The sequence below is a fragment of the Atractosteus spatula genome, chromosome 2, assembly GCF_055471065.1.
Source record: "Atractosteus spatula isolate fAtrSpa1 chromosome 2, fAtrSpa1.hap1, whole genome shotgun sequence".
NCBI classification, from domain to species: domain Eukaryota; kingdom Metazoa; phylum Chordata; class Actinopteri; order Semionotiformes; family Lepisosteidae; genus Atractosteus; species Atractosteus spatula.
In genome coordinates this window covers 38,700,765-38,724,013 of record NC_142707.1, presented here as the reverse complement: position 1 = coordinate 38,724,013, position 23,249 = coordinate 38,700,765, and the positions used below count along the sequence as shown (strand labels likewise).

General features: G+C 35.4%; 2 protein-coding genes across 3 annotated transcripts; one reads left to right on the top strand and one right to left on the bottom strand.

Annotated features, from left to right (window-relative positions):
• Nucleotides 1–145: 145 nt before the first annotated feature.
• Nucleotides 146–11,851, top strand: chgb (chromogranin B). Its single transcript, XM_088907308.1, has 5 exons — nucleotides 146–379; nucleotides 933–979; nucleotides 1,126–1,219; nucleotides 5,101–7,259; nucleotides 11,391–11,851. The coding sequence occupies exons 1-5, from the start codon at nucleotides 334–336 to the stop codon at nucleotides 11,472–11,474; spliced, it is 2,430 nt and encodes an 809-aa protein (XP_088763434.1). The 5' UTR covers nucleotides 146–333; the 3' UTR covers nucleotides 11,475–11,851.
• Nucleotides 11,852–13,775: 1,924 nt separating this feature from the next.
• trmt6 (tRNA methyltransferase 6 non-catalytic subunit) lies at nucleotides 13,776–23,052 on the bottom strand. Of its 2 annotated transcripts, none has more exons than XM_088907318.1 (11): nucleotides 22,838–23,052; nucleotides 22,117–22,247; nucleotides 21,337–21,446; nucleotides 20,869–20,960; nucleotides 20,236–20,319; nucleotides 19,405–19,559; nucleotides 18,742–19,079; nucleotides 18,269–18,354; nucleotides 16,677–16,779; nucleotides 16,504–16,590; nucleotides 13,776–14,303 (listed from the first exon to the last, which is right to left on the bottom strand). In XM_088907318.1, the coding sequence occupies exons 1-11, from the start codon at nucleotides 22,945–22,947 to the stop codon at nucleotides 14,142–14,144; spliced, it is 1,458 nt and encodes a 485-aa protein (XP_088763444.1). In that variant the 5' UTR covers nucleotides 22,948–23,052; the 3' UTR covers nucleotides 13,776–14,141. The 2 variants fall into 2 exon arrangements, with proteins under 2 accessions (XP_088763444.1, XP_088763450.1); XM_088907324.1 differs by having other exon boundaries at nucleotides 19,435–19,559.
• Nucleotides 23,053–23,249: the final 197 nt, after the last annotated feature.

The window sequence follows — 23,249 nt, the reverse complement described above, 5'->3', positions numbered from 1 at the left end:
ATTCTCGGTGAAGATTTGAATATGGAAGAGCACTTTTCTGGGGGTGAGGGGATGGAGTGGGGGGGGTTAATGACGCAGGTCACGAGTAAAAGAGAAGCCTCCCACGCCTTTTCAAGCAGTAGCTTGTTTCATGTGCCTCCCCCCTGTTTATATCAAAGCAGAAGGAGCCTGCCTGCTGTAGTGAGCAGGAGACCCTCGATGTAAAGCCTTCGGTGGAAGACGACGCAGTTGGCTAGTGTCGCGTCTGACTTATTTTCTCGCTTAGCACTGATAACATCGGGAAAAATAACAACAATATCCTGCGAAAAATAAGAGTTGCAGCACTTTATCATAATGAAGCTTATGATTCTTGTTTTTCTTGCGGTTTCTTTCCTCGGAGGTAGGAAAGCAGACTTGTAGTTCCATTCGTATTAAAACTTCCTTTCGACTTCATGCGTATTGAAAAGGAGTATCGTGCTTTCAGCACCGTGGACAGCAGACCTGATCAAGGGTTATTTTGGAAATGTGGTGCAGCTCGCGTAGATTATATTCAAAGTTGAAATACCTTTTGTACACCAGATATATTTTGTTATTTAATTAATATATATATATAAATGTGTGTTTGTTTTGCGTATCGCGATTCCATATTAACCTTGTACCTTTTTACATTTTTATGAGTTTAATAAAATAACCAATTAGGCATTTTTGCTACTGCATGTTGAAGATGGATTGACTGTATAAGAACATGATTATATATATATATTTAGTTTACAAAATGTAGGTTAAACCATACAAAACGTATTACAATAGCACAATCTCTTTCCTTACAGTAGCCGCGGTAGTTACAGAAGCAGTAGCAGAAGCAGTGTCAGTGATAGTGGTATAACCACTTTTAGGGCTATCATAAATGTACAGATTAATTTTAAACATGTTTTTTAATTTGTGCTTGACAGATATCTCATCTGTGCCTATCGAGAAAGAAAGAAAGAAGGAGGATTTGGTATGATTTAATTCCTCTTAAACTTCATAATCTAATCTAAACATCATAATATTTTTTAAAAGGAATTCTTAAAAAAACAGGACTTGTACTCCTGCTGCTTAAACAGGAATATAATAAATAACGAATATATTTGTATTTAATTTTAGGTCACTCGTTGTATTGCCGAAGTCATTTCCAACGCACTTTCTAAACCAAACGCTGCTCCTGTCGATCCAGAATGCAAAGAAATTATTAAAACGGGTAAGTTCAGAACAGCTTTGACTCGTTATTTGAAACTTTAGCAATCAAATGAACTTAATTGAATTGAAGTTGTAATGCGAACAAACGTTTTCGATAGCACCTTTTGGACTTGGCAATGTGTAAGAAATTAAGAATGAAATGGAAAATATATACAGTAAGTGAAAATGAGGACTGTATTAGATCATTTGACCTGGTATGGAGTTTTATTTTGCTGGTGTATATGAACTACTGTAAAATCGGTTTAAATTATGTGAATTTATTATGTAGACAGAAAACGAGGAAAGTTGCTTTATTTTTTTTTATTGGATTTTCTGAAAGAAATGTCTCATTGATTTAAATGACCCATTGGAAATACATCTAATGGATATTACATATTATTATATCATTATATTATTATCAATGAAGGAAGCTTTGAAATATGATTCAAATTTCCTGTTTCCTAAAAAAGTCTATTGAATTCAATTTGAATTAAAATATTAGTCCTTAAATATCTATATGAGCTGTTTTATATGGATTTATACAACAAGTATCATACACCAATTGCCTTTATCATTCTTTCTTCTGCTGCATTATTATTTTATAGAACCATTTCTTTATAAAAATAAGTACAGTAGTGTTTAGGAGCAGTGATATGCAGAAATATTAATATGTCCAAAATTATATGTCTAAAATGGTCTAATTGTATATATCCCAGACAACTCAAGTCTTGCACTCCAAATATGAGATGCATTTGTACCTTGTCTTGAATTTCCACTGCATTAAATCTCCCAGAGAGCTCACACTAGCTTCCAGACAGATTATTGTAATTTGTGTAGTGCTCTGCTCTGGATGTGTTACTTACTTTGATATGTATGCTGTATTGACAGTAAATGTCAGTTGCACTAGATAAAGTATAAAATAGTGTTAACTAGGTCTGGTTGTGTGTTAGCAATTTGATAGGTATCTTGAATACTTATCTAGTTTTTCATATTAGTCCCGTGTTATGTACAGTATTTACGTATTATGTTCTGGATGTGTCACTTACTTTGATATGCACATTGTATTGACTGTATACTATATGTCAATTGCACTAGATGAAGTATAAAATGGTTTTAACTGGGGCCAGTTGTATGTTAGCAATTTGAAAGAAATCTTGATTGCATATCTTATTCTTCATAATAGTCCCATGTTATGTATTTATATACTGTATATACTCTTTTTAAAATCATTAAGTGATTATTAACTGTGACACAAATCTAGTATTATGTATGTGGGCATGACATAATAGTAATAGGAAAATGTTGTCTGTAGTCTCCTGGTATCATCAAAAACATAAAATTAAATTAATTCTTTAACAAGCTCATCTTATCCTGAGTGAACAAGCACTAACAGATTACAGACCATTGTATTTTAAACATCTGAACAGCATAAATACAGCAATATTTCAAGCAATTCCATTATTTACCCAGTGTTAGGACCTTCTTGACACTATGGTATTCTTTTTGAGTGAGACACATTTCTAAGAAACTATCAGTTTAATCAATAATATATTAGTAACATCAGTTTCTATGGTCTTCTGTACTTTTTCACACATCGACCTGTGCTTTTAGATTTAAAATGAATATCTTAACCCCTCACGGGAGCCTGTAATTTAGATTGATATCACTTGGATCATGAGCTGGTCCCAAGCCCACTGACACTTCCAGGCAGCCTATATCTTCAGTAAGGGTTGCCTACAAGAGTCAGAGGGGGGGAAACCAGAGTTATAATAATAGTTTGGAAAGTGTTTAGAGCAATTTCACAAGGCTTCTGAGACTCATGTGTTTTTGTATTTATAAATAAGGCAAACGTTTTAGAATGTAGGCACAAGACCCTAGTATCTTAAAACTGTTGATATGTTTGTATGCTAATCATAGTTAATATTTCTAAGAACTGCATCTCTAAGACCTTCAAGTAACACTGAATCAAAATGTTTTCTTAAAACCATAGTGTGCTGTCATTTATTCTTGGAGAGCTTTTTTCATAATGTTCTGAGAAATAGTTGGAATTCCAGGGCATGAATGATAACAATAAGAAATATGATCACTGAACTTGAAAGATATAATAAAATTGTCTGTGCCATTTCCATCTCAGGCATGTATCTACTTCCAATGTAGTATATACAATAAATTATGAGACCATATTTTAGCTAAAGAAATTGCGCTGATTTACAAATCAGATGGATGCATAAACCATTAATGTTCATCTAAATGTCTTTTGCTTCACATAAAATACATTTTTACTGGTATTCTATTTTGTCTTAGGAATGCTGTTAGACTGAGATGGTTTTTCTTTTTCATGCCTCTTTTTCCACATTCATGATATAGTATTGGCAGAATAGTTAAAATGAGGCTGTGTATTACAAGTTATATTGCAATATTCACTCTCACATAAGAGAGATGTAATTTATGTATCTCCAGTTTTTGTCTCCTATGACTCGGGGCAATGTTCAAACCGTTGTTATGATATTGTCATAAAAGAATACCTTAATTCTAATAGCTGCAAAGAACTCCAAGACTTCACGACTGTTTAAACTGGTGAAAATCTCACTCTCAAATCTCACTTAAAATGTAATCATGAAGCACAATGCTCAGAAACTATATGCTTTGCCACTTCATTTTCTGAATCCAGACTAATCTTCTCTCAGCTAAACTTCTACTGCCATTTATTCTTTCAGACCTGTTCGTTACTGTTGTTATACAGTAAATGTTCCTTTTCTTCTTATATAAGTGTATTATAATTGACACACCTTAGCTTTTTAGTATTATTGTCTCCTTCCAACTTAATTAGGTGACTCTAGCCAGTCAATCCACAACATTTCACCCCCAGCAATTTAATCATAACAGGCAGGACATCACTTGACCCAGCTATTTGCTCCGTCTTTGTCATTCCCTCTTTCCATCTTATTTTCCTTGCTGCCTGCTCTGTGTCAAACCATACAGCATCTTCCAGACTGTATCTATTCGATTTTTCAGCTCCACATGCAGCTCTACTTTGGAGTCTTGTTTTACTTTCCTTAATGCTTTTTTCATTCTATGAGCTCTTGTGAACTCTTCACTTTTTTGTATTGTTCATTCCAATTCTCTTTCTTGCCTCCGCCTTCTACTTAACCCCCTGTACCTCTTTGTTCTGTCACCACTCATCTCTCCTTCTTGGTTTCCCATATGTTCCTCACCCACACACTCCTCATCTACTGCAGTTACACAAACTCTCTGAATATAGTTCCACTCCTTGTCTGCTGTGCCTAATGGCCTCCTGCTCCTGCTGAGCTCTTTTAAATGTTATTAAATGCTTCACAGCTTTAGTGTTTGCTACACTTCATCGGCTTCTCTTCCAAAATGTCAAATGATGCTCTCATTTCATTTGTTTTAAATATCAAAGTTAAATTTAGAACCGCCTAAAACTTGTGGCTCATCTACTTTTTAGAATTTTCTAAAAATCTAAAAAAAAGTAAACATTTTTTTCCAATACCTTTTAAAAATAAATCTTAAACAAGACATCATAAGGTTAAATATAAGTAAAACTAGTGCAAGTCATGCCAGTAATTCTTAGCCCCTGTTAATAATTTCAACACATTTCATACAACCAACTCATTTAATATTTTCTTCAAAGAAGCTCTTTTAATGAAAATTAGTCAAACATAAAAATGACATACTAAATATTAAATTGATAAATAAGACCAAAAATTCTGTAGTAGTAAACTGTATACTAAGCAAAGAGAGCTAACTTTGTGTAAGTTCCATTTTTGATTCACAACAGATTTCCAACTGTGCTAAACATACTGTATGACTACTGTATGTCATTTTCCTCCATTCTCTGTTGCTTGGACACTTACAAAAGGCTTCCTTTATGTGCCCATTTAGGTTCAAAACATGAAATAGCAGAGAAGAAAAGCAATGAAGAGGTTGTTCATTTTGATGGGTTCCATAGTCCAGAGCCTGAAGAGCACTTGCAAACACACCAAGAAGAAATCAAAGAAGTAGAACCTGAGGAAAAAAGGAGCCTCCATGAGGAAAACCACAAGGAAAAGAACTATGTAACAGGAGACAAAAGAAGTGAGGAAATAGTCAGGAGACAGGAGGAAAACAAGCATCACAATTTAGAAGACAAAAGGCACATTTCAGAGAGTGGAGAAGAAAATGATGATGAAGAATTCTCCAAACGCAGCCACCACAGTTGGCTAGCAGACAAAAAGCACAGAAGTGAGGAGGATTCTCAAGGATTGAGTGAGGAAGACAGTAAAAGCTCTCACTACATGCCGAGTCAAAGGAGTGATGAGGAATATGAGGATGAAAGTGCCCATGAGGCCCACCACCTGAAAAGATCAGAGGAGACGGAAGACAGTGAAGAGAGAGAAAAGCGCCGCTATGGAGGCCACAAGCATTACCACAGAAAGCACAAAAAGAACAGTGATTCCTCCAGGGAAAGAACAAGTGAAGAGTTAGAGGATGAGGAGTTCCACTCAGAGGAGAAAAGGCATTATACAGGGGACGAACACAAGCATTATGAAGAGGAGAAGAGGAATTTAAGGGATGATGAACACTGGGAAGACCGAAGACATGACTATGCAGAAAGTACACAACATATGACAGAGAAAAGGCACCACTGGGGAGACAATGAAGAGAAGAAGCACAACAGTGAGGAGAAGAGGCAGTCTTTAGAAGAAAGTGGGGAGCAGGAGGAGAAACGCCATCATGGGGCAAAGAGACACCACTCGGAGGAGGTAAAAAGATACCATATCGAAGATAAGAGACCCATGTGGGATGATAGTGAAGAAGAGGTAGATAAACACCACCATGAAGAAAAGAGACACCATTACAAAGATAGCCAAGAGAGCAAAAGATACCATAGCTTTGACAGAAAGCACAGTGGGGAGCAGGAGGAAGATAAACATCACTCTAAATATAAGAGATACCATTCAGAAGAAGTGGGAGTAGAGGAAGAGGAAGATGAAGAGAAGAGACACCACAGCACTGAGAAAAGACACTTTTTGGAGGAACCAGAAAGAAATAAGAAATACTTGGAAGAAAAAAGACACAGTATAGAGGAGAGTGAGGAAAATGAAAAAATACACCATGGAAACAAGAGAGGATACTTCAAAGGCAGCAGAGAAGATAAAAAGCACCATGGGAAAAGACAGTCGTCTGAAGAAAGTGAAGAAGAAACACATCACAGACAAGCCAACAACCACTATGCAGAGGAACGAGACAAGGAAGAGAAAAGACATCTCAAAGAAAAGCCTTTTTTAGACACTGAAGAAAAATGGCATAGTGCTGAAGCAAAGAAAAATGCTGAAGATTTTGAAGATGAGGAGAAACGTTACCTTTCAGAAGAAAGTGAAGAGGAAGATGAACCACAAGGTAGAGAAGAAAAGAGGCACCATTATGAGGACAGCAAAGAAGAAGAATTTAAAAGGCACAATCTTGAAGAGGATAAGGAGCTGAAAGAGTGGCATCAACCATCTGAAAATAGACATTACATGGAAGAGACAGAGAAAAGGCATCACAGTGAGTATAAAAGACCCCAAAGTGAAGATGAGGAAGAAGACAAGAAAGAACAAACTTTAAGATTTCTTGAGGAGCAGAAACGAAACCAAGAAGAGCAACAGCTTGTGAGCGAGGAAGAAGACAGGTTTGAGAAACGGTCTCCTTGGGAGTACCGTGGATACTATCACCCGGCATGGTGGAAGAGAAGTTATGAGAAAAGAAATGGCCTGAGAGAGGACAGCCTTGAAAATGAAGAAGAAAAACGACATCTGGTAGAGAGGCGTCAGTACCCAGGGACTGAAGAAGATTGGTGGGACAAGAGGCAAGCAGACATGGACTATGGACATCGGGCTTATGAGGAGAAAATGAATTATGCCTTTCCTCATCATTTCCAGGAGAAAAGGCCCTATCCAAGTCATAGGATGGATGAACTAGCCAAGTTACTGAACTACAAAAAAGCAGGAGAGCTTTCTGAGCTTTCTGAGGCTGAGGAAGAGAAGAGAAGCCTTCATCAAAGACCTCTCACTCCAGAAGAGGTAGCATTATTTAAATTTATTTGACCACAGCTACCACAAAACATATTTCATTAGTATAAAAGTGTAATTGATTTATACATAGGAATTCTGGGTATGATGAAGTATGTAGAAATATGTAGGAATTCTGAGTATGATGACAGTGATTATTTAGCAACACCTCAGTGGTAGGGTGTAAAACAGAACGAAAATGGAGATTTTCAAAATTAAAATAAAAAAATTATATAATGTACAGAAAATATAATTAATAAGGGTAATTATTCAATGGCACTTACAATGTTATTACTAGTATTACTAGTTTTAGAACCAAAATGTAATAGGATATTGTGTCATCTATTGTACTGATTTAGTTAAGTAGATACAGTAGGTTTAAGGTAACTAAGTCTATCAAAACACATTTGATATTGCTCAAGATCAAAAACTTTTAATTGTAGAAATATGAGTTTTTTTCTTCTTTTATGATGCATTCACTAATAGAAGGCACAATTGCTCTTCTGTAGAGAAAAGTATTTGTGCACTCATTGGATCTGTACCTGCTACTCTGATTTTTATGACTGAACTTGCAAGTTGGTTAAACAATTAAAGTGCTTGAACCTGGACTGTCAAGCTCTCCCACTGGGTTATCAACTGAATTGAGTACTACGACATTGCACAAGATTTGTTACTAAGCTTGCAGCTAGTACCAGCATAAATGCTATAATTTACTGCATGTAAGTCATTAGTCTTGATTCTGGGACCTTTAGTGTCAGGAAACTGTCTTATGCATAACGTCCCCTTACCCATTTCGTTTGCCTCTAATTATTTAGTATTTTTTGCTACACTTAATATAAGAAATTCATCCAGAACCCAACAATGAAGACTTTACTGAGAAAGTAACAGGGAATAAAGGTGTGAAGTAGCAACACCAGAAACCATGCAACACCCTTATAAAATACTAAACATTTTAAGCACAATTTAACAAAATAAAATTATGAAGATGAAAACCAATCTGTTGTGGCAATAAGTAATGGTGGTGTAGGAATTATCATTTGAAATCTTCTACACAGATATATATCATTCCCATATTAGGAATTCTTTAAGTGGAGCATTTGCCAATATTCAAGGATAATCAATGTCGAAAAGATAAAAAGAGGAAACAAAAGAATGATGTTGATATATGATAATTCCTTTTGTTGGATTAGTTCTTATTTTGTCAATTCATAAACTGTAGCTTATACTGTATATATATATATCTGATGTTGTCCACTTACTCAGGGTGTTCCAAAAGGCTCTGTGCTGGGACCTTTACTTTTAAGTGTTTACAAGCTGCCTTCTAGTCTATTCTGATGACACTTAGATTTATTTGTATACTAAATCAGATACTGCAGCTGCACTTTCTGCACTTCACAGGTGTCTGGCTGATATGATATGGAAGCAACAGAATGTTCCTAAGTTCATTCTTGTCCCAGTTTAGTTTACAGTCATGAGCTTCAAATATCAGCTTTGTAAAATTGCTGACTTAAATGTGCTGTTGCTGACAGTGGTGGAATCAAACTGATGTAAGTTAGGAATTATGGTGTCATATGGACCACGTGTTATCATTTAAAGAGCATCTTCTAGCTTTCTTCCACCTGCATAACATTAATCGGGTAAGACCCTTGCTCTGCATATGTCACTGCAATATTGATATAAGGATGTTTATAGTCCAGCCGCTATTGGGATTGGGATCTGGTGATTTAGATTTCTTAATCTACGAAAGATGAAGGAGGCTCCATGCCATGGGAAATATAGTGCTTTCATGTGAAACACTGCCTCTGAGAAACTCATTACCCAAACCTATTAGACATTCTGCAATGTTTATAGACCTTTTAGATTCATAGATCTTGTTAATAAGGCATGCTTCAGCTTTCTCCTTACTTCACAAAGGCAATTTGCTGGATTTTTATAACCCTTTATTGCTTCTGTTTTGTATTATTATGTGTGCTGTTGTCCATTGCTTAGAATTTATTAAAAAGCAACCATGATTAAAATTGTATTATTATTGTTGTTGTTCTGAAAGCAATATCGTTTAGCAATTTGTAATATTGTGGGAGCCAGGCAAAGAGAGCAGGTAGAATGCATGACTTCTCAGCAGATTATTAAACTGTGGCTCTGAGCCCCAATATTGTAATAAGACCTCAAACTATTTGGCTCCCAGGGACTTGAGGTTTTCAACCTTTTGATGCCAGATTGTATCTTTTTTTATTCCATTGGTAGTTCTGTGAAAGAAAGCATTTAATTATAAAATGAGGTTATAAAAATGAAAAGAAGGTGCACGGCTGACTTGTTTGCTCTTTGAACGAAGGATGAGAGCTCTAATCCTTTACCATTGGGACCTTAAGACAACACAGTTTTCATTTTCTTCTTGGAATGTTCCAGTAGGAGTCTCCTATTCAATGACAGTCACACTAATTACAGCATAATTAAGCAGTCTCACAGCACATAGACCAAAGAGAAATGTATAATGTACAGTCTATGAGAAATGCCGTGCAATGCAAATGCTGGCTTTGTTCTATAACTGCCTTATTGAGGGGAATCTTTTGAACTCCAACTTGAAAGAGGTTTTGGGGATTTGCAATTGTTTTTCAATGGGAAATTGTTTAGATGTGGGCTGATGTATTCCATTTTAGGATTTGTAGAAACATTTGGCTTTAGGAATAAAAAAAAAATCAATTTCTGAACAACACTGAGTTATACAGCAGAGGTTCCCTACTTTGGGTCTTGGGAAATGCTCATTTCAGTTTTCCCAATGCTAAAGTTTCACTGAATTCTTAAATTGTTGAACTGGATTCGTAATTGATTTGTAATTTGCAAAATAAGTCACTATGAATTTGATGCAATCATTTGCATCCAACTGGACCTACGCAGGGCAGCGCGGTGTTGCAGTGGTTATGTCAGTGGTTAGCTTTTGGCAGTTGTCAGTGGTTAGCATTGCTGAGCTCAATTCCTGGAATGCTATCTACATGGAATGTGTATGTTCTCTCCTTTGTTTGTATGGGTTTCTGGTGTGTGCTTCTGTTTCCTCCCACAGTCCAAAGACGTACTAGTAGGTTAATTGGCTTCTGGTAAAACTGCCATTGTTGTGAGTGTGTGCATACTGTATGTATGTCTGTATGTGCCCAACCTGCAAACTAGAGTTCTGCTAGGGTCTATCCTGCCGTAATCCTGTTGCTAACCATGACAGGCTCAGGCTCCCCTGCGACTATGCAATGGATGAACTGGTTAGAAAATTAACTAATGGACCTGTCTATAAGTCAACACAGTGCTCATTGTGAATTTTTTGTTACATTGTCACTTGCATGTGTCTGTTCATTATAATTGCCTATTAATAGCTGTTGACTCAGAAATTCAATCTAGGAGAGACTGCTTAGTGTTCTTTATGTATTTTCGACACTCAGGAATAAGAAATAGGCAAAACAAAACAGGCAAAGCAAAAGTCAAAACAAGCATGCAACACAATTAAAGGCATGAATTAGCACTAGTGATTTAGAATTTGGTTGAAAACGAAAACCAGTAAACATGGTGGTCCCATAGTACCAGGTTTGGGAATTACTTAATATTTTAAAATACAGTATAAATATTAGCCCAGTATTTAAAATCTCATAAGAATGAAGTTTTAGTTTGAAATCCATTGCAAATTGATAACTTTAATCAAACTCAAGACAGCTATCCAATAAGATCAGGAATGGGGGTGTCTTTTCAACCCACAGCTGTCCAGTTTACTAGTCTGATTGTCTTGGGTTACAGCCATAGTTTCTCACAATTGAGAAAATTAAACGGAAGCTGCTGCATTTGTGCTTGTATGAGGTGGATGGCAAATGTACAGTATAAGCCATATAATAGCTGAACCACAGATATGCACATTTATGAACACAGCTTTCAATACCATGCTATTGCGCTGATGCAAAATCAGTTTCAATACACTATAGACCTCACTGCAAAGCTTAGACTAGGCATAAGGCATGTTTTAGTCGATTTGAATAATCATTTACTTAACTGGACAACAATGTCATTTTAAGCTTACAAGATCTATATCACATACATTCCCCTATAGTGAAAAATGATATAGGAAAGAAAAAACAGATAACAAATATTTCTGTTTAATTTTATTCCAAGGAGAAGGAGCTTGAGAACTTGGCAGCAATGGATCTGGAGCTGCAGAAAATTGCAGAGAAGCTGCATGAAAACCGAAGAGGCTAAGATGAGAAAGCAGAAGAGAGCTCCTGTCAACCTGTGTACTGCTGAACATGAACTAGTGCTGGTTAAAAATGACTTATTAACCTGCAGTGTTATTGTAATTTCCACTTAAGTGAAGAAATGTTGCTTAATTCAAAGAAGCCTTTATAATCCACTTCAAGTAGTGTTTCAAATACACTGTTGGAGCTATTTGTATTGTGCGGTTTTTATGTTATTTCAAGATAACTGGCATGGGAATTGTTTAGAACAAAATAGATACATTTGACCAAACTGTGTACTGGATATATATATTATTATTGTTCTGAAATGACATTACTGTTTCTGTTCTTGAGGTATGTTTTTTTTTTGCATACAATAAAATCCAACTTTCTGGGACCAAATGAATGCTCTATTGTGGCTTTTCTCTTTTCACAGTTGATCTTTGTCTAAATATTTAACTATCACTCATGGAAGGAGCTTTCAGGGCTTGACAGTCATTTATTTGCTGCCATTTAATAAATCAAAAGCAGTTTAAAGTCCCTCTGCCCCTCTGTGCACAACACAATAAAAACTAATGTCAAAAGCACTCACTGCATTTTTAGATTTTTACTTTCTTTGCTTTTCTTCAAGTTGCATCATCATTCAGCTTGTCATGGCATACCATTGTGAACAATTTTCTGTTGTAATCAGTTACAAATCATTAGATTTACTAATATTCACAGATGAAATCAAAAGTTGGACATTACATCTTTTAACAGGGATCTACAGCTAAAATGTTGTTCACCAATCAGCATTCTTTATAACCTTTTGTTTCAATGCGAATGAAAATATTTTTGGCCATTACCATTTTTATAACTTCCTATAGTTCACTGTAATTAAAGAGATTTTAGCCATACGTCATTGATACCTTAAGTTTTGCTTGTTGAATATTTCACCTTAGCTTGTCCATGCCTTGATGAACAGTTCATCATAATCTTTAATTTAAGAAGTCACATTCATTCAGTTTAGCTTCTTCTCATTCAATTTATCTAATCATGTGGCATGCATACTGTATGTGCTGAATGGAAAATTGGTGTATTGTCGAGGTATCACATACATCAAAATATGTAGATCCATCACTGATGGAACACACTTGACAAATCTGAAGACAAGTCAAATAACCAAAGTCTTTAAATTCCATTATGTCACTGGAGGCTATAAACACGTCACAAATTCAGTATCGTACACAGCTACCTTTAGTATTCATCTTTGCCTCACAGAGGTGTGATCTTTGATTCATTTGTCCTGTGCTGGCTTTGTTACACATGGGTGTCCTAAATATGCTCTATCACTTATGTGTTTGTAACGTGTTAAAAGTTCACTGATGGTGTTCTTGCAATACCGAACAATGAAACACATAAATGTAACATAATTCAGGACTGATTCATTACAGAAATAAGAAATATAAATATAGTGAAAGAGAAATAAGTCTGGTTGCTTACAAACTGTATTACAAATTTCCGGATTAACAGCCTTGCATATCATATCTTGCATTAAAGTTGGGCATATGTTTTTACGTATTTGAAATTTAATGCTCATAAACAGTTGCAGCTTTACATTATTAAAAAAAGCCCTCTATGGGTACACTACCTGTAAGAGCCTGCAGCTTATAAAACCTAAATTTAATCAAAACCTTAGGCAATGGGATCCTTAATTATATTTCTGAATTACATTACAGTTCCCATTTTCTATTATGAGGCACAATGAAACAGAGCTGAGAAATATCACACAACTCATTTTATTGTCACTACTTTTGAAAAAATTGGATGATGTTTAAAACACCAGGTCTTCACCACATCCAAATCTTATACTTATGACAGCTTTTCATAGCCAAGGCAAGTATTGCTTATGGACAACAAAATAATGCTGGTGACAGAAGCACATAAGTACTGTATTCTGCCCTTTTATACAACACAGAAGGAAATCATTTTCCACTCAAGTGCAGTGTTAAATGTGGCTGTTTTGTAGCTTCTTTCAAGTTAAATTGGCTCAGAAATGGTACCTCAAAGTCATCAAAGTCAAGGTGAGACAAGTTGAAAGGATAGTCATAATTCTTTTCTCACTACCCAATTACTCAACCTGACCTACTGTCCCAATATTTTTTCTCCTTCAAAATAAATGTTTCAACATTAGAAATTTCTTTAAATTCACCCTAGAGGGTAGAACAGACGTTATTAAAAGTAAAATACGTAGAAGTTGTACTTCTCTCTGTATTCTCAACAATACATGCACATTTAACTTACTCCCTTTATACATACACTGTTCTTGAAAATATAAACAAAAACATTTTTCCATAGTAGTTTATTGAAATATATACAGATAGGTCTCTTGGCTAACAGCTCATGTTTGCTCTAGTACAGTTTTTGATTTCTTGCTTGGCACTTACTTTGAAATAAACTTTTAGAAAAAGTTCAGTAATGGTTTTTAGGTAATCATAATTCTAAGCCCACTTTTGAATACAAAAGGCTCAATATAGCTTCACTGCCTCATGATGGAGAGAAGCCACATAAAACAAAGCAAATTTCTAAAAATATTTTTGTTGCATCCTTCAGCACTCCAACACAATATTTTAAAAGCACCAAAATGATACATGCCTCACTCTCGAAATATTTTTATGTCTGAAGAAAAGTGCTGGACATCATGCTTCTGCAGTCAAACATCGGTCTCTTCAAGTTTCTGCCGCTTAGGTGCTGGCTCTTCCACTCTCTGAGGTCCCAAAGATTTGGCAGTATCCATGACAACTGTGGTTCCTGACAAAAGATATCCACCTCCTCCACTCATCAACAGCTTGGGGTGAGTTCTGTTCGGCAAAATCTTCAACGTAAAGAAAAATAGTGTAAATAGATTAACTGAACTATGCTCATACACTACTTCAAGTGGCAGTGTTCTCCAATCAGATTTGTTAGAAAATTGCACTCATTTACAACAGGGATGATAAACTCACTTGCTACGGCTGGCCAGATTTGATTAGAACAATCATCCATACCATAAATTATACTACACACAACCATTACATTGTACTATTTATTGGTGTTTTGAGTTTGTCTTTTTCTACAATAAAGCATCTCTCTCTTAAATGCAACTATCAGTCCTTGCGTTTTCACTAGATGGTAATTCAGCAAAATATACTCATTACTCCATGTACTGCATCTATTTTGTTCAGGATTATTAATGGTCTTTTGGCTGTATGAAGCATTTTTGCTACAATTTGTTTTATTTTTAACATCATGTTAGCAAAAACTGTTGAATGTCCAGGTGTTACAAAAGGAAAAAAAAAGGAAAACAATCCCTTGGTTATAAAAATATAAGTGATAGAAAGAATTTTAATAGCCGAGCAGTTATAAAGATATTTACTTTGAGCTTAGGCTGTGTATATGTTAAATAGTTTTAATTTTTTACATATTGTATCTTGTTAACTACTGTACTAAATTAAATGGGCTAATAATGCTTAACATGCACTAATGTTCTTATTTCTTATTTTGACAATTCAGTACTGTTAAGGTGGTAACAATGAGTAATACCGGGCGGTTAGCTAGACCTTTTAAACATTATGAACAGTTTTTGAGGAACAAATTACCATATCAGTTGGTAAAGTACAGGACTAAAATATTATTAATATAGGCTCTGGAATCAAGTCAGAGAGATCAGATTCACTTGTGAACTCTGCTTTGAGGGGCTAATGTCACTAACACTCAGCACCTGTGTTGGTAACTGGAAAACAGCTTGCTGGTCTGCATTTTCAACCAGGAAGAAGACCCAGCAAACAAAATCCAAAATTTAAAGAGCTTCATGAACAGAGCACAGAAAAAAAACTTGTATGTGTCAGAGCTGAATCCTTAGTAGTTTATTTTTTAATTAACCTTAGGCACAGGGCAAAGTTAAAGGTAAATTGTGTGACAGTGTTCTGAAGCAAAAATTCAGAACACTCGATTTGCTAAATATTATAAATGACAAAAACAGCAAAAAATTCACTTCCAATTATTACTATCGCTCTTTGGTTAAAGTTTTCTGTTGCACAAATGCTGACATGTATATTTCTTTGTAAAAATGAATATAAATCTGACATTTCCCTTCTCTCGAACTGCACTATTAATATTTCTGTTGATAACATAATTACAAGGCTCTTATTACTATGTCAAAAATTTCCTATTGAGATTATAAAAAAAAAACTTAGTACAGTTTCAGTGTAACCACCAGCAGTGAAGTCACTGAGGTTTCCTCCAAATCTTGAACAAGAGTGTGTACAGGCCTTGCGGGATCAATTTTTCCCCCCATTGTTTTCATGCAACTACATGTCCCTGTCAAACCTGATAAGTGACATATCAAACAGGAAGACCCCAAATGGGCAGAGGTACAGAACTTCAGAGAGTACTGTGTGTGCAAGACCAATACAGTAACATCACCAAGTGCTCCTGCATCATCAGTGTAGGCCATGCAGGCTCAGACAAGACGTGAATTGAATCATCGATGGCTCCGTCTGCAACTGTCAGGTGGGCCAAACCTGGCCTGCAGGATACATTCTTCTCACCCCTAACTTACACTATTCCTCACAAACTCAGAAATAGATAATGAACCAGAAGAACTAAGGCCAACGATGCCTTAGAATCACGTTCGTTGCTGGCTATGAGGTCAACTGAGGAGTAGCGTTGCAAGATTTGGGCACTGCGTCTCTGTCTTAGAAAGAGACTGGTAAAGCAAGAAGGGAAAGGGAGGGCCTTATGTATTAGGCCCTGGACAATTCAGGTGGAAAACCAAAATTATTCTAAAAGGCCTGAATATTATAGAGAGTTTATTAGCAAATAAAATGACAAAGCCAAGAAAATACACTGAAAACTACAAATTAATTAAGTACACATTAATACTGCAAACAGCTTAACATATGGCTTCTAAAGGTGTTGAAACAGACAAGAAATTGAACAACCAATTGCCCATCAAGCCTAGCTAACAAAATAATCGAGGATACTACATACACCTTTATCCTCTTGTTGATGAAAGCAAAATTTGGGAAGCTTACCTGATAATGCCTGAGCCAGGTTTCTGACAACCTGAGACTGATCGCTCCACCTTGCTCTCTGAGCTTTGTGTAGCATTCAATTAAAGGCTAAATCCAAAATGATAAAAGAGAGATTAGTATTAATCTCTTAGGAAGCAAAGATAAAATAACAGAGTAAGAAGAATAATAAATACCTCTTTATACTGGCAGTATATTACAAAAGGTCGAGACGGAGCCACAAATTTCAATAAAGAAAGGACCACAGGGCATGGATGAAACCTACTGGCTATGATCAACCTGTAGGAAAAGAAGGTAAGAACATGACTTTGATAACTTTGAACTTCTGATTCCAAGGTTTGCACTAAGGGAAAGAGCAAAAAGGAACCACTCTTTAAGGAAGGGACCAATTGTTAAAACTGTGGTGTCCACTCCCAAGGTACCACATTCAAACAAGCTCATCGCACTCTTTTCTGTACATTCTGTCAACTTCATCATAAGTGTCAAATACTGACTCAAGGGATGTCCCAGCAGAAAAGTGCAACAATTTTTAACAAGAATCTACCATTATGTCCAGTGTGAATTAGTGGAGGCTAGTTCAGGTTAGGAGAAATCAGATTGATTTACACTTTTTCCCCAGCTTATACAGCCAACATACAGACATTGTAACAGAAGTACAAAAGGGCTCTTCAGAGAATCAGCATCCAGACTTATACCTCTTTCTGCTTTGAAAACATTAGACGTGTATCCTGGGGCCAGCCGTTCTAGCTCAAACCACACAACTTGGATCAAAAGCATTATTTATTACTGTAACAGCCAAGCAAGTGTAGCACCAGCTCAACACTTCCTGAGCGCTTATCAAAAAAGTAACTCCTTAAGTTAGAGATGTTGTGAAGTAGTTTTCCTTATTATAATATGAAGGAATCTCCTGTATGTACACATACTCCGTTATGAATATCTTTATTAACACTTTACACTACTTTAGTTATTCTATAGGGGTGGTGAAGTGGTGTGATGTTATGGACTCCTGCCTCACAGCTCTTGGGTTCTGGCTTGGATTCCAGAATGGGGTGCCTTCTGAGTAGAGTTTGCATATTCTCCCTGCATTTGCAGGGGTTTTCTCACACCTCTCAAATCTGACTGGCTATTCTAAGATCTTCCTTTTTTGTTTGTCCTTTGATGGCACGGCAAGAAAAAATACGAGCTTTCAGTCCTGCTTCGCTCAAAATGGCTTCTGGGATAGGCTCTGGTCGGTCAGGATCCTCACCAGAACTAGCAGCTATCATGTAATGGATTCTGATTATATCTTTTCTTCCTTTCTCACTGACTTCAGAGCCAGTTTATCCACCCACTTTCTAGTTATTCAAAATCTTAATCCCGTTTTTTATATTTTACATTTCATATCGAAGCAGGGTAATTACCTTAATTAAAAATACAATAGTCTGAGCTACTCCAATTGCCTTTGTGTTGTAATTACATCCTAGTAGCCTCCTTATTGTACCATTACAGTCTTATTAACTTGTTTCTACAGTTAAAAAAAATAGATAAAATTATTCTCTTTATGATTTACTTATGTGGGCCACCACAATATTTAACGAAGAACAGGTTGTAAAATACACAATCATTTCACTCAGTTTAGGAAAAAAAAACATTTTTTCCTATGTAAGGAATTGTTTCATGTCCAGCATAGCTGAAAAGAAAAAATATTGTTTGTATGCCCAATAAATGAGCAATAAGGATGTACAGAATCATTTTTATGCAAAAGAGCTGCAATAAAAAACTAACTCACCCATCTGCATTTCTTCCTTCTAACAAAGAGGCAGCAGCCAAAAGTCTCTTTCTTTTTTCTTCAAGTTTAATTTTCTTTTCTTGAACCTAAAAAAATACAGTTTGTGGAACAAGAGCAAACAACCATTTTTGAACCAACGTCAATTTAACACCTTTATTTAAAACATCCTTTAAAGGCTGATTAGCAGATTATCTGCAAATAGAAGATTTGAAACAGAGGAGGTATTACTTGAGGACCATGTCAAAAATTATATCACAGTCCATTTTCTAGCACTTGGCAGGTTGCTTCTGAGCAGAAGAAATATCTGGTCGAACAAAAAGTCCACAAGTGGTTCAATTTGTAATTTGCAGTTTTTGTTTTAGGTTTTACACTGTAGCTACCACCAAGCATAATTTAAAATATTCATCTTTTTAGTATTTTATGGCTTTTTCTCTTTGTTAAATTTCAAATGTTATTTGAGGAACAAAGCTTACTCTGAGCTCTCTCTGGTTTTCTCTTTCTGCTTTTGATTTGTCTTCTGGTCCCTCACCGGTAACCTCCATAGCTTCTGCATCTGGGCTGCTGTGCTCTGCCTCTCTCTCTTCTGTTTCAGATACAGTTTTTTGGGGCAACTCTCCTGCCCCTGTACTGCTATCTTCCAAACCACTTTTCTCTTCAGATTCCAGGGAGAGAGCTCCAGCCAGTAGGGCATTCACTTTAGCGAGGGGAAACTCATGAAGTGTTTGATAAAAGTGCGCAGGAAAGCCAAAGCTATCTGTAGCAGCTCTGACTGGCCCTCCCCCAGGATACATTTGTATTACTGACCCATAGCCTGCAAAAACACAAGATTATGGCAAAACAGGAATAACATTTATTAGTCAACAATGATATATGACAAAAAAAACAAAACATTTAAAACACCAGCATAACTTTCTTGCAAAAACCCTAGTATCTAATTCACTATTCAAAATCTCAGTACATACAATTAGGAAGAGTCAGTAATATACAGTATTTTAAAGACAGGTGACATCTTTAAAGCTGGAAGACATTGAATATTGAACACAAAATTATTATTAATAACGTGTTTGTTTCTCATAAGACTGACAGTAAACTCTAAAAGGAGTTGTACAAAATATATACATTTGTATTTTACGCACATTTCTGATCAGACAATGTGGACATCATACCTCCCATTCTTTCCATGACTGCTCCCAGAACTAGCCCAGCACAAGTATCAAACACTATCACTTTGCTGCCTGCATGGATGTTCCCTAGAGTTAACATCTGTGCCAGAGTGTCATAACGTAAATGGCTACAAGAAAAGAAAAGCAGAAATTCAAAACTAAGCTAAAAAAGTCCAAGCCACCCTGATTATAATTCTGAGGCAAACAGCAAAATAAATGACAAACAATATTCCACTATATGATGTATAAGCTGAAAACTTATACATTATATATATATAAAATGTAGGAACTATAGAAATCTGTAGAAACTGAACTCTCGCAGGTCTTAAAGAACTGACTTGTTATTCTAAAAAAAGAATTCTAAAAATAGTATTTTTCATAACAAGAAAAAGACTGCTAAGGAGAACAATTATAAAAAATCAAATTAAGGGAATACTAGAGTGACACATGACAGCTGTCCTCACTATCCAATGTTTGTTATCCTTTCATACTCATATACTTGATATCCTAATGTGAAACAACCATTTTCCTTTTCAGAACATGCAAACATTCAAAACATGATTTTCACTATCTATTCTGTAGATAATTTTAAGAATACTGGTTTGAAAACACTAATTTTTGTTGCAAAGAATATTAGTACTGTGTACTAGAGTTAATAACTGAACATTTTGGTATTAATGAATACACAGGTTTATTAATAAGGATTACAGTTTTACAGTTTTTCTTCTTTGAACAAGTTCATAATTATAACACCTAAACAACTGCTTTGGTTATTAACTATTATTTTGGTAGACATCAACTTACCATATTTTTCCAGGTTCTCTACCATGATACATCAATGCTAGAATACGAGTAGAAGGCTTCAAAACAGTTATATCACTTTCATACCTGTAAAATAACAATGATCCTTCATATATTTTCATTTAACAAATCAAAACAGGCCTTCACCTGGCTGCATACTGTTACTTGTCAAGAGTATGTCTGATGGCGAGATTTAAGTAAGTAAAAAATAATATATGAGCAAAATATACAAATGTACTATTATTGACTTCTCAATGTCTATTTGATTATTAAACTTCACTGACAAAAAAAACAATTCTAAGCAAGCAATGATCCAAGTGAAATAAAAGCTGTTCATTTTTAATCCAATATATTTTAGGATTAGACATGATTTATTCCATAATTTCTAGTAAATAAAGAGAAAGATATGAAAATATTCATAATGGTAATCGTATACAGTCTTACGTTATATAACTAAGGCTGAAATAACATCAGATAGTAAAACTCAGGGGCAAATAGTGTGCAAAATTCTGCATTACTCATATAGATAAAATACATAATTATTACAGTATTTTCCAGCATACAGAAAGGATTTCTATACAATCACTTAAAACTCTACCTTCATAATATATAGCCTTTGTTTTTTAAAAAACCTACTTTTTCTTTTTTTTCTTGATGTATTTCTCCTGTGCAAATTCAGTTTTATCTCTGAAAGTTGTGCTGTTTTCTATGAGCTGCTGCACAATCTCCTGGAGGTTGAACAAAAACAAACATTGCACAATGTAAGTTGCTGATGTGCCAGTCAGATTTGAAAACAAATCAGATAATTTAAGCTCCAAATGTTCCTGCTCCCACTATCCTGATACTATCCGCTATTTTTATAGGCAAATGTCACACAACCCAGTCAGCAAATGCTACTTCACAAGTCTAGAAGATGTATAGTCTGGATCCCTAGTTTGTCATTTTTATGAACACAACATATTTTTCAGGACAGAAGGCTTTGCTACACATGACTCTAACAAAATATAATACTCTTTTACATCACACTGAAGAAAATTCAATATCAAACACAACATAACATAATTAAGGATTCAATCAGGCAATAGACAACACTGAGCGATGTACCTTTCCCTTTAAGCCTTGCTCTTTTAAAGTTTCAATATCATCTCTGGTAAGTTTCTGGGATCTTCCATCATCCACTATATTTCTGTTGTCCATCCCTGCTTCCTTGGTCTCTGTAAATAAAATCACAAATTAAGGGTGGATCACGAGATACATCAAAACTCTGTTCAATATGGTCAGGATTTCACCCTTTCCTTTTCCAAAGAATGATTGTATTCGAAGCTTTGTTCACTGAAGTGTTCCTTGTTACACATGCATGCATATTCCTGTGTTCCATGGGTTCCTAATCAAAATAATTCTGCAGGAGTTTAGCATCTATGACTGTGGTGAGTCACAACCTGCATTTATTTGATCCTTAAGTTAGACTGATAAAATATCAAGTACAGTGTGTTGCTTATTTGTCAAGGACTAAGAATGGAAGCAATCACCTTATAGGACTGGAATATGCAAAATGCATAAATGACATACTTAATGCCAACTAACATAAATTAAATGGGTATATTGACTCATCCAGTGAGCTCTAAACATTATTTTACTTGGCAAACTGGATAGAACTGTACCATATATATGTATCATATACAATACCAATACCATATACGGTACCACCGTACTATATACAATGTAGAACATTAGTTTAGACAGAGAAGACTTTATTGATCCCAAAGGGAAACTGAGTTTCAGTATAAGGGAGGTAACAAAAGTCCCTCAATGCACACTATTAAAGAAAAGTTTGGGGGCACATACATACAAAGCTTCTACACATCATAACATATGTTGTAATACCTTGAGGATTTTCTTCATGTTTCACTTTTCTTGGCTGAAGAGTTCCACCAGAAGCAACTTCAAAATTAGTTCCATACAATTCACCAATAGCGTTATCAAGGAAGAACCGCTGCTTTTCAAAAATTATTTTCCTGTATCAAGAAAATCAACATAAAGTTAAGCAAAGGCATAAAATAAACAATAGACAGACGTATTATGACAAAACAGCAAATGAGGCATTGATTCACTACCCTACCTAAGGCTTATTTCTACGTGTGTTCTAAATTTTGTTTGCAATCCAGACTGAGAAAAGGCGAGCATAGCAAAATAATGCTGAGGAAATATATAAATATATAAACGTTTATTTTTAACATTAGGGTTAGGAGATGAAATGATGCAATAAGGCAACGCTTCCTAAATATCGACGTCGACACACAATAGCTGAATCATTATAAAAGGTATTAGCTTAACACATTCCTAAAACAGGGAGGCTCTGATATTTGAAACCGTTTCTAAAATACTGGATATCAAATATGAATTGCGGTAATAGAAAAAAAAATATTTATAACTTCGCATGATAGTCAAATAGAAAGGTAATAAGCAAGAATGTAGATAAAACCATACAAGTTTTTAACGTAAGGTTCAGTTAAAAGAGTAAGCACAGTTTCTTCATAAAAATACACTGTATTACGAGTTATACAAGGGATAAGTAGTTGAATTGGATCAAACAGACGATTGTTACCTCTTTTTTTGTACTTGTACTGCTTTAAATACATCTTCTCGTTTCAGCACAACGTAATCGCCTTCTTTAATTGTCCACTGAGCATTAACAGCTTCCCCATTTTCCTCCATCGTCAGGAAACTCCACAATTCAGCGATGTAATGATGCTAGATATTTTAGTGGAAGCTTGGGACTCCCTCTTGCTTGCCTTGCTAAGACACTTACCCACGTGTGTGAGTACTTCCTCTCGAATTAAGGAAAAGTAAACAGCCACAGATAAGCAACACATACAGGCATATTAACAGATCGCAGACTCAAAACATTACGAATAGAATATACCTATTTATTATTATATAACCACTAATTGTTGCTGCAGTTAAGACCGATATGTTTCCTATAAAATTACTGCAAACAGTTTTTTTTCATTATTGAA